The sequence below is a fragment of the Monopterus albus genome, unplaced genomic scaffold, assembly GCF_001952655.1.
Source record: "Monopterus albus unplaced genomic scaffold, M_albus_1.0 scaffold2.1, whole genome shotgun sequence".
Lineage (NCBI taxonomy): Eukaryota > Metazoa > Chordata > Actinopteri > Synbranchiformes > Synbranchidae > Monopterus > Monopterus albus.
In genome coordinates this window covers 8,303,422-8,315,935 of record NW_018127882.1, presented here as the reverse complement: position 1 = coordinate 8,315,935, position 12,514 = coordinate 8,303,422, and the positions used below count along the sequence as shown (strand labels likewise).

Here is a 12,514-nt window from a genome sequence, read left to right as displayed (position 1 = left end):
TTTTTTTTTTCACACAGACAGTAGTTAAACAAACTTCTTCCAACTTTGCTGGATTACTCGGATACAGCAGTAGTTGCAGTACTGACTCACCCTCCACAGTGATGACTCCCAGTAGGTGCAGCATTTTGATGGCCCCACAGCACAGCAGAATAATGGCTAAAGTATGTAAGCTGTTCTCACTCTGCTCTTCTCCTTCCATTTTTCTCTTTCCCCTGGACTTGTTTTTTAATCTAGTAGCTTTCTGTCTCCAAAACAAATGTATTCTAAATGGCTATGGGTTTTTACCATGTAAGACTGGACTGACTTCAGCAGGCTATTACCTCTGTATGCGTCTCTCCTGCGCCTATAAACTTTCTGTCCATCCTGCGTTCTCCTTCAGTGAGATCAGCAGTCACATGCCTCTCGCTACTGCTGTCGTTTTATCCCCCCGTCTCTCTTCTCCCTGGGGCATCTCCCTCACTCGTCCCGACCTTCCCCCCATCCCGTTACCCCACTCCACCCCCTCCACCGCCATGCCACCAACCAACTTTACAGCCATTATGTCCTTCACTCCTTGGGAAGCAGGCCTCAACTTAAGGCTCCGTCCTGAGTGTACTGTACCAATGATAAACTCACCTTCTGCTGTACAACGTATGACTCTGGGTGTCTGTTCTGTTTGTGACTGTACGTGAGTGTGTGTGTGTGTTCATGAGCACATCATCACTTGAATAACTGTTCCCATTAAGACACACAGATATCTATAAACAATGGAAGTTTTAGATTTACCACAAAGTAACTTTAGCAGCTAAACATGCCTATAGGTTCTTTTATATGGCTTGCTCTATAATATACATGACACTGTATCTAAACTAGGATACACTCAGTTAAATAACAGCGTCCATCCAATCTCTCTAACCTGAATGTACCAGCAGGGGGCAACAGAAACTAACACAGAGACTATCAGTGGGTGTCAAAGCATCTAATAAAGATTTGTTGTATATTTCATAAGGTGTGTTAGTTACAATTTAGCTGGTGTGTTTAGGCATATATTGATAGTGCTATGAAAAGCAGGACAAAACGTCTTCCTTGTTAAATAAAATGTGCTCTGCTTTTCAAATATACAGCATGCATGGTAATAAAACACAATGCAATACACATGGTGCATTTTTAAGGTATCTGTCTACTCTGGCTGGTAGGTTTTCATTCATAGTCTTGAAGTAAATGCAAAAAGGAGCTGTGATTGCCCAGTGAGCTGAATTGTAGTCACTGACTTGCAGACTGCAGGGGGCTCTGCTGTGTCAAAAGGTTTCCCACAGAGCTGTCAGTTGAAGGTTTGCCTTATTTACTGTTGTGGAATTAAAGCAGCACATCTGGGTACAATAAGATGTAGTGGCAAGAGTAGCATTTCATTTTATTTGCTAGACATTTAAAAGATGCCTAATAGTGTAAACATTACTCAGTAAGGATCATGACTGTGTACACCAATCAGCCATAACATTATGACTGGGATTAGGGGAACATGTGATCTTGCCATTCCTACATTTAAAGGAAATGGCTGGCAATATGAATATCCTCAGTATCAACAAACCAACCAAGAACTGATCTGACTAAACGTATTGCCTTTGTGATCGCTATAGAGTAAGAAATACTGTATTTTATTCTAATGTTCTGTAGCCGTCGTTTGCTTTAATAGTACTATTCATTACACTCAACATGAGTAGTGTAGTTTATCCCACATACACTGTCCTGCTGCTGCAAATACTGTAAATGTATATTAAGCCACAGCAAAAAAAAAAAAAATTGTCCTTCAAATGTAGCACTTGCTCTTGCTTGATAACATATTCTACAACCTGCAGTGCACAGCTGTGCTTAGAAAATGACCGAGCTATTTAAGAAAGAATGATAAGGTTTCTGAGTCATTCCTCCAGCAGGACAAATGCACTTAGCTGAGTGCAACCGAGAAGATAGGGAAGGTGGAGGAACATGTAGTCAGTCTTGGTCTTTTCATGGGCTTTTGTAGCAAAAAGAAGATATATATATATATAACAGCCATATCCTCCAGCTAAGCCTTGACTTTTTAAAGAGAAACATAAGCAGCAGCCTCTTCAAAAAGAGGTTCTTACTTAGGGGCCTCCTGACCCACTGGGACATTGTGCCTGAGCCTGTTAAGCCCTCTAGTAATCCATTCGTGCAGACTGGGGAGTTGATGATACTGTCCTGCAGGCCTGACTGCCAAAAGATTGCTTTTTGTTTTGTTTTGTATTTAAATGAATAATTTAGATGCAGCATTTGAGGGTTGTTTAGATTAATACAGGCTATTGTAAGCAAAGGTCTACATGCACGCTATTGTAAAGGGAGTGAACAACATAAGCTCTGAGACTTTACTATGAAAAGTAGTGTTTATTTTTATCTATAGTAAAAAGCTTACCTTTACAAAGTTTTTATTGCTAACATGCGGGCTCTAGAAAACTACATGATTCATGTTCCAGAACTGAATTTGCAAACTTAGCAGGTTAGGTAAAATAAATAAAGCCAACCCAGAAAGCCGCCCTGCGAGCCTCACTTCCATCTGTTACACAAGCTATTATAAGATGTGGAGCTCGACAGTGACCAAAAGCCGGAACTCTTTTTCTTTCAGAGCTTGTTTGGGGTGTTAAATGGTGGCCCGAACTTTCAGCAGAGAAAGACTACCTGTCACTCCCACCAGCCAACACCCTGACACAAAATAAATAGATTTTACTTCATTGCTCACATACACTTCCTTCAGCCAAGAACCAGGACTCTTAGTTTTCTCACTAACTACTGGCTCTTGTATTTAACATTAGCTCTCATTTCTTCTCCATCTCTTCCCTTCTTCTGCAGCCAACTAAGCCTTCCTCTCTCCTCCACTCCTTATCTCACTCACTCTGCCTCTCCATCTCTGCCATGCTCTCTTTCTTTCCTTCTCATATAGTCCTGTAATCCTTGCCAGAGAAAGTGTTATTTGCATAATCTGAATTAGCCTAATCTCCCGTCTTGGCAGCAATGGAGAGGGCTCGCTCTCACTGGCCTCTTTCATGGTGGAGAGCACTCTCCATGCAAGTAGCAGCTCCACTGGCTATGGGCTCCAGGGAATTATGTAGAAAGTATCGTAAAAATAGATTTCAGCTGCAAGTCCTATTTACTGCACACCGTGCAAAAGCTACACAGTAAACTGTGTTCCACAATGTGACTTCAGGTTCTCATTGTTTTTCACAGTCAACATCCAAGTCATCGGACATGGTCCAATCCCCAACTGGCCTTTGAATGGGTCATTGGAAGTCCAGTGATTCACTCCACAGTAAAAACACACACACATAGCCAAAAGCATCACCTTAAACAAGTTAAACATTAACACATTATTTCTAGAGTCATAGATGTATTAAAGCAGCCATGTGAATAAAACAATATACAGCCCCCTGTGCTCACACACACACACACACACACACACTCACACACAAATGCATCTGTTTGCTTACTGTTGGCTAAGACTGTAAAGAAGTGTTGGAGGGTGTTTGCAGAAGTGCAGCGTGTGTGTACATGTGTACATACAGGGGAAACACACATACAGAAATCCACATAGTGTCACTTCCTCACAAATTAGTGTGCCATTGCTAATTATGTTTGGGAAGAGTGAGTCAAAAACAGCTCTTCTACACACACACACACACAAAACAGTGTGCCAATATTGATTTCTGAGTCAAAAAGCCTATACGTCTAGACTCTGCTGGAATACACAAACACACAGTACACACATACACACTCAAAGGGACACACATTACTTGATGCCAAGAGAGGAGAATGACAGGATGACTCAATAAGCACTCACACCAGCTAAATGGGAGCGTGGGTGATGAAGAAGAGGACCAAGTAAGTGAGAGAAAGAATGGAAGCAGAGAAGGAGAGAGAGGATTGGAGGGTGCCAAGAGCAGATTGTGGTGCTGGCATGTGAGTGTGGCAGGAAACATTCAGAGAAAGCAAAATAAAGAGAAACAAGTGAGTAAAATGAGAGGAAGGAGATAAGAGGGAAACAATAGAGAGCAGAGAAAGCAGCAAGGTAAAGTGAAACAGAAAGAAAAGTGGAATTGTAAGAAAAATGTGAGGAGCAGAGGAGTGAGAGAAACTCAAGGAGAAAGGGTGAAGATTGAGATAATATTGCCGCAGGCAGTAAGAGAGGAAGGCAGAGATATAAGGGCTGAAAAGAAATGAAAACATCACCAGAGGAGAGAAAAGTGCTAGGGAAAAAAAATTCTACAGAGATGAATTGTCAGAGGCCACCTCAACAGATGAGGGAAACAGCAGCTAGTCTGCCAGACAAAACTAGTCGGACAAGACAACAGGTAGGAGAAAACTCCCACCAAAGAGAGGCTGTCGGGAAAACGACAAGAACATCAGACAGAAAATAAAGAAAGCTGACAGAACAACAAGCAGCATTGATGAAAACAAATGGCCCAGACAAGCAGACATGCAAATATATTCAGGCAAGAACAGGATGCACACACTGTGAGACATTTCTGTCTCCGGAGCACAATGATGAGCCCTGTGCTCAGAGGATCAATCATGTACAGTAGAAATCTAATCTCACAATATTACAGCCGTGCACTGTCTCCCTCTCAGTGTTGCTGTCAGTGTCGCGATCCCGGATAACAAGTTATCTGCAGCAGTGCAGAATAGGGGGCTGCACCCATTCAATCCCTGCTGCACTAATCCTGCATACAGCTAACATGTTAGAGCAGGAGAAAGAAAGAGGCACTGAACTATACAACAACACAACACTGGAATTACAGACAACCTCCAAATAGCTCCGGCTCTTTTCTGTATTTGCAGGGCATCTGTGAGAGTGAGAAAAGGCTTGTTTTCATTTGCAGATTTCACTGGTTTGTACAATTTGAGTGCATCTACACCCACCTCATTTTTCAAAAGAGCAACAAATTTATGCTTGCCTTTTCAACACCCATGGGGAAAGGTGTTGATTCATGAGATGCACTCACTTGAAAAATGTGCCATATGGTCTAATTTGTACTGAAAACAACAGCAATAGCCTGCCTCACCAAATAAGTTTAAATGACTACACACTAAAAATAGAAGATATTTACACACTGGCACTTGTATTTTTCTGAGCGTGCCCATTCATCGGAGCTGCCAGGTTCGATTTGTTAGGTTTATATCAATGAGAATGACAGGATTTTATTAGAATGAGTAATGAGGGAGTAAAACATTTCTCACAGTCAACAGGTCTTCATATTTGCATCGCTCGTTATTTGGGTCTCTTTCACACGGTATCGGCTTACTTAGGAATACCCCAAGGTAACAGCAAGACGGAAAAGCAGTGTGTGTGAGCAGAGTGACAAATACATTCGACATGTGTGTGTTTACCAGAGTCGATGCTCGCAACTGCGCACGTAGCAAACCAGACGCAGCGACACACACATATAAGTGCACACACTCACAGTCTCAGACACAAAAGAAACAGTCTCTTGCTTTCCTCCCTCAGTTTGTTCTGTCAGAAAAGATAAGCTCAACACACATGGATGCGCACACAGTGTAGAACTAAAACTTTGTTGTAGGATAAAAATGCAGTGTTTCCTCTGGGAACACCTGTTGGTCTTTCTCCATTTCTTTCTCACGCTACTTTCACTGTATCTTAAGCGAAATGACAGCAGTTATTAATCTTTGCTCCGCAGCTTGTGTACGTGATTTGTATATTTGTGCTGGAATGAGTAGGAGACAGTAAAAAAAACATGCTGTGAAAGTTTCACTGTCCATTTGTATGCATGCACGTGTGTATGAATGAAAAAGCATGCTCATGTTTATTTATATGTGTGTGTGTGTGTGTGTGTGTGTGTGTGAGGGTACGCATACGCATGCCTGTGCGCATTTACTGTATGTTTGTGTGTGTGTTCCCTCACCCGTGGATGGCCGCCTCTGCTTGATCTGCATGGTCAGCGTGCCCACCACAGCCCCCATGTTTGCTGTTGTCGTCGTGGAAACAAGCACGTCTGTATGCTGAAATCTGTATCTCTTCGTCACGTGTTTGGATAGCTAGAACGCACACACATACTCCCACTCCCTCTTTCCTCTTCTCATCCTCCTCTCTCTCCCCCTCTCAATTGCTGCTCTCGGTAGAATCTCTCTTTCTATCATCCCTCCTTTCATGCTTTCTCACTCCATCTCACGGTGCTCCTCCTCCTCTCTCCCTCTCCTTTTTCAGATGACTCTCTCCCACTCTCTGTCACCCTCCCTCCCATTTCCTTGTTTTTATAAAGGGGGGCTGTAGCCTCCCACCCTTCTTCTCTCACTCTATCCACCCTCCCACCTTTACAGCAAGCCAAAAGCCAGAGCAGAGCATCAGTGATTCACTATGAAATCACCAGGATGTTGATTCACTAAATTATACATTAATAGGTGTACCGTGCACATCCCCCTCTCTTCCCCTTCATCACCAATTTGTAGATAATAATACACCATGAAAAAATATATATTACACACGAGCCCTGTTACATTTTCACACCACCTCTGAGTGTTGAACAAATATGCAAATAGATACAGGCTCAATTATTGACTGGAGATGTAAAAATGAATTAGGGTGTGAAGGGAAAAGGTATATGTGACAAATATAAAAAATAGCACAGTGCATCACAATGTCACAGTTTGTTCGTGAAAAGGTCACTTCAGTCCATCAACACTCTCATTCACTTTGTCCATCATTCCTATTTATTCATCCATAATACACTACCAGGAGACAGATGAAAGGGCGGAGGGAGTGTTGGTGGTGGCTGATTGGTTCCCAGGGCAAGAGGAAAGACGGGAGAGAGAGGGAGACAGCAAGAGAGCAGAAAGGAGGGAAAAGGGTTAAAGTCAAGTATGTAAGCAGGGATTAAACGCAGGAATTGGCAAGGAATGAGGAGAATGAGATATTTAACAGGGTAAAAATTGAATGATCAAGACAAGTATCAGATAATATTGCAGAAGTATGTGCTCTTGTCTTGATCTGTATCTGCACACGCACCAGAAGAAATCACACTTTAATTAGGACCTATACAAACAAAGTATATGTTCTTATATGGGGAAAGTACAAAGAGATAAACAGGAAGAAGTTACAGATGAAAAAGTCATCTGGATTAGCTTATCCATCAGTTGTCAAAACATCAAGTTTCTTTGCCCCAAAAGCCCCAAATGACCATAACCTTTTACACCATCTAAAGTAAGCAAGAGTCAGCTGCACATGCACAAGCTCTCTGTGTGAGCTCTGTGCTTTGTGTACATTCTGCCAGCTCAATTTGCTTTCACGTGAGCAGAGACAATTCATTGTGGGTTTTAGTCTCTGTATGGGAATTGTTCAAAGTAATATCTTTTAAATTCTAAATCTGCAAAGTAGCAAGTAAAGTAAGTAAATATAGCTGAAAAGACCAGTGGCTCCGAACATTGTACACAGGCAATAATATTAACATTTGACAAGGCATTTGCCAGATGTAGATCTCTCTCCCATTGGCCTGGATGGTGGTCTGAACTACCAGATACAAAGAATAAAATATTTTAAATTCTTCTCTTGTTGCCACTAAATGAGCAAGAAAATGAAATTCAATAGAGTTACATTTGCCAATGATGCATATGTCTGGTTTTACAGCCAAGTTTTCAGTAGTCAATTTGGAGAACAGACACATTGTCCTTTTATATCAAACCAGCCATCTGTAATAATGATTTCAAAAATGTGACAACTGCTCCATTTATGGGGCACTTTTTGTCTGATGATGGTGAATAATGGAAGAGGTGTGACTATTATCGAGCCATATGGGAGGATTCGGCTGGAAAGATTTAGTTTGGTGACTAAAAAACCCTGCAATCTGCTTTTGTGAAAATGTGCTCATGAATGCGTGGATGTGTGTGTGTGTGTGTGCATGTGTGTTTTCTGCTTTCACAACAGCGAGAGAAACAGAATGGACAGCAGTGGGGAGTAATGTTTTCACCCTGCCTCCACACACATGCTTACACGCAAGGAAAAGCACACGTATGTTTGCACACACATTTTGCAGAGAAAGAACGTCTCAGTTGAATCCAGTGGCATCTGAATGGCATGCAGTACCATCACCAAGCATGACCATACACACACACACACACACACACATACAGTGGTCTGCCTCTCGGCTTGCTCGGCTACATAACACACTGCCTGCATTGTCCCCATAAGAATTTACAGACTATCAAAGTGGTTCCTCCCTATCTTAACTGCACCCTATTTCATCTTTAGCCTTAAACCATGTCTATCTATCTCTCTCCACCCCCTCATCTACAATATGACTTTGTCTCCAGGCATATGGCCTGCATGATACACCTTTATCTCTCCCTATATATCTTTGTTCACATATCAACCTGGTGTTCCTGACATTTCAGGCTTGTTCCAGTCTCAAATCTTCATCCTTCTCTATCTCCCCTTCGATCTCTGACGGACCTATTTCCACACACTGACAGAAATGTTTCTCCTGCTCGTAATCATTTCAGTCTGTCTGTATAGAGCTAAGAGAAATAGTGAGAAGTTGGAGTGTGTGTGTGTGTGTGTGTGTGTTTTGTCCTTGTGTGTACAATATTGCTGCTTGGTGTCTCCCTGCAGAATGGATGCAGACTGTTTTACAAGACCCCTGTTAGGAAAGAAAGGATAAGAGAAGAGGATAAGGTAGGACAGCAGTACACAAGGAGGAAGGTAAAAGCAATGAAAGCAAAGATGAAACATATTTAGCAATGAAAGGAGGGGAAAGAGGAGAAAACACAGCAGGAAAGCTCCCAGTGGGAGATAAGAGTGTGATGCAGTGACCAAAGAAAAAGAAAGAAGTGAGTAACAAGAGTCTGGAGGGTGGGCGAGTGGCAGCACAAGTATTAAAAGGCAGAAGAGAGAGTGAGTGAGACATGCAAGCACTACATTTCCAGGGAAAAGGATGGATGAACAAAGATAATGAGGAGGGTAAACAGTGGTGCAAGAGTGGGAGAACATGAAACTAAAGATCTTGATTAAGATTAAAATGCCAGGTGCAGGCTTTAGAAAATCAGCTCAGCCCTTCAAAGTGGCACAGCCAGACCAACCTCGGTGCTATCCTGCAGCCCTATGTCATAAAAAAATAATTCTTTCATTCCAGCTGTTATAGATGTTGAATTTATCATGCTGTTATGTGACACCATCTTGTCAGCACAAAATATTTAGCAGTTACTCATCAGGAGCAGTGTAACTCTGGACAGGGAAGAACATGTCTGCAGGGAAAATCAATTCTAATGCTGTCCAGATTCTCCCCCGTATCTTTATTGGTGGACGCATGCTGAGCTTCTTGCCAGCTTTCATCGCATTATGGGAAAAAGTGGTTAATTAAAGAAGCCTCCGCTACTGATCTGTCATCATCTGGGGTGGGGGGGTGAAGCAAGTAGATAAATGGAGGGAGGGAGAATTAGTGATGAAGGGGAAGAGAGGGGGATGTGCACGGAGGAAAGAAGAAGGAAAGCACAAGGAGTCGGAGGGAGAGAAGGCAGAAGATAAAGTTGGAATGGGAGACAGAGAATAATTAAAGAGGGAATCAATGTGAAAGATTTTTAGAGACAGAGAAAGAGAAGAACTGGGCAAAGGGAATACAGTCTTCATCTCTGACATAGTTTCTCCTCCACCACAATTCCCATAGCTTACTAGATGGACACTAGGCATGATGCCTAAGCAAACACATACATACACTGGCAGGAACCAGTGAGAGCTGTTCATATTCACCAGGTTATTTAAAGAGGTTTTTCCTGTAGGATAGGAACAGAAGGAACTGGGACTGACAGTCAGTATATTAGATTTGTAACTCTTGTCTTGATCTGTTCAAATGGATACATTTTACTGTATTTTATTTTAAAGACAAAGTGATAAATCAGTTAATCAAAAGAAATATTCAGTTCAATTGATTATGGACATAATCATTAGTTGCAGCCTTACAGTGCAACAGAACTAAACAAAAAACTTGTTTTAGATTGCAAACTTGCACATCATCATTGTGCATGTCTTTGTTTTACACATGCAGAGATGAAGACACAGTATCAAGTACATGACACAACTGTGAACCATGACTCACTGACCAGATGCTGCAGTAACCAGGGCACAGGAATACATCTGCCATACAGGAGCACACATGTACTTTGTGTGTTACTTCCGGTGTCAGATTGTTCTGCAGCAGTGTTTTGCAACACAAACAACAGCACAGTGAACCAGACATGTAGAAGCTACATACTGCTAAGTATGTAAATGTCCCTGATTATAAATGTTCTGCTTTCTTAATTCATTCTAACAGATTCACTTGGGTGTTTATTTATTGGATAACTGAAGCAGGTCATCTCGTCTCTGTCCTTCCTTCACACTGAAACAGCTTTTTATTTCCCAGAGGTCACAAACCAAACTCGCGTCTGTGGATTTGCTTGGCTACAGGTGGTCCACTAAAAACTGAACGCTCTGCCTGCCAGTGCATTTGTTATTTTCTGTTACTCTGCTGCTTAATTTAAAAAAATCTTAATACATTTTTTTTTATCACACTATGAATATGTAGATAAAAATGATGAATTAGTTGTGCCTGTAAACCTGACATCCCCCTCATGCTTATATGGCACAGATACTGTGATATGAAAATGTAAGCTAAATAGAACTACATTCTGGTTTGAGTCCAAATGAAGCGAGCTATCAGTTTGTTGTAGTGCATGTGGCGTAAAATACTACACTGGCAAGATTTACAGTTTATTATATGGGTGTCACTTTAGCTGTCACATTAATTTAGTTCAAGTGATGCGTGTCACTGCAGTCATACTGTGCATACAGGACAATCCATATCAACGCTAAGTAGCTATCTGCTGTATTTTTATCATCTGCGTTTCCCTCACTAGGTCCAGTATTTTAAAGGCCTTAAAGTGGGCAAAGAGCTGAACTTTCTATGGAAATCATTTGCAAAGAAAACATTATCTTTAAAGAACTAAGAAAAGTGTTTGCCTGCAAATATTATGAAAATAAAATATATTTATTTGTAAGTAACTATATCATTTTTTATTTAACAAAATGCTCAAATGTTGGTTTAATTGGAAACACTAAAAGATCAAACACTGACAGGGCATTTTAGATGATGGGCACATTTTTGGTGGAAATAATGATTCCAGTGAATATCTATTCATTCAGAGCATAAAGAAATACATGTTTGTAGTATCACAATCCCATCATTACATGGTCATACTCAGTCACACACATGCCTTGTGCACAAAATTAACCAGAAACCTGTTTTGTGTTGCTATAGACCTGATGAAGCTCTTTAGCCATCCTAATTGGCCCTTTTGCCGCACTTCTTTTGATGTGCATGGATGAGAGAGGGGTGGAAACTGTAAAGCCCGATGAAGTAACAAGGCTCCTCTCCACTATTTAGCCTGTAACTAATGGAAATGCTGAGTCAAACACACTTATTCTCTGGACGACCCACATACACTCACATATGCACAAACACCCATCTATTCATATATTGTCTTCCACCCTAAAATAAAATTTTACACAATTAGAGAAGCATCAAACAATTGGTCTTTTCTCTATGCTGCGTGAACACAATGAGAGAGTGAAAGAGACAGGCTTCCTGAGAAAAACTGCAGGGGAAGTCAATTAGGCAGAGATTAAGAAAGGAACAGAAGAAAAACACTTGAAACACATAAAAGACAAAATAAAGAGGTGAAAATAGGTGAGAGTGAGCAAGACAAAGAAAGAGGGAGAGAGAGTGAAAATTCATTTGACAAAGTGAGAAAATACAGAGAAACAAAAGCAAAGGCAAGAACAAATGGAACGAATGGTGAGGGAGATGAATGCATCGACATGGTGCAGGTTTTGTAGTTTACAACATACCCAGAAGAAAGTATTTCATATGAGCAAAGTAGTTTGTGCATGGTGACAGTGGAGGCATTTCTTTTTTGCCTCAGGTGAAGAGCGAACCATAGGTGAATGTCTTTAGGCCAGACTGTGGTCAGGACACTGACTAATGTTACTGCTTTCTTTGTTTCCCTAATGGAAGATCTATGACTTTATGTAGGGAACAGTATCCATTTGGCATCATTTAGTACACTGAAAACAACACCACCTGGCCTGGTTTGTGTACAAACCCCCTTCAAGTCATTGCACTCAGTTCATCACTATAACATGCCCTGAATAGGATTAAATGGATTGCATTTGTTTAGAGCTTTTGATTTGATTGGATTTGATTTGATTTGTTCTTTCAAGCATGTAAAAACAGTTGATATGTCAACACATAATTTTACACATATCCAACAAATGCTAATCCAATATCAATTTGCTTATACCTAGTACATGCTTGAACGGAGTAGGAAGAAGTCAGACTTATCCAGTCCTACCCCATGACATCATCTTACCATCATTGGTTTGCAAGCAGTATCTCTACATAAATAATTCTCTTCTACACCACACAAGTAATATACTAAAAAAATTATAACAGAGTGTTAACATTCTTACATAATTACATTCTTAAAT

At 41.0% G+C, this 12,514-nt stretch overlaps 1 protein-coding gene across 3 annotated transcripts in view; it reads right to left on the bottom strand.

Annotated features, from left to right (window-relative positions):
* The window catches only part of kcnip1a (Kv channel interacting protein 1 a), a 29,988-nt gene that overhangs the window by 7,461 nt on the left and 10,013 nt on the right, over positions 1-12,514 (bottom strand). For 2 of the 3 annotated variants that reach the window (XM_020595359.1, XM_020595363.1), the window contains exon 1: positions 5,907-6,199. The exons of the other annotated variant lie outside the window; for it this stretch is intronic. In XM_020595359.1, the coding sequence (XP_020451015.1) occupies positions 5,907-5,964 (58 nt within the window). In that variant the 5' untranslated portion in view covers positions 5,965-6,199. Of the gene's footprint in view, positions 1-5,906; positions 6,200-12,514 lie in introns of those variants that run through there. 3 annotated transcript variants of the gene reach the window in all.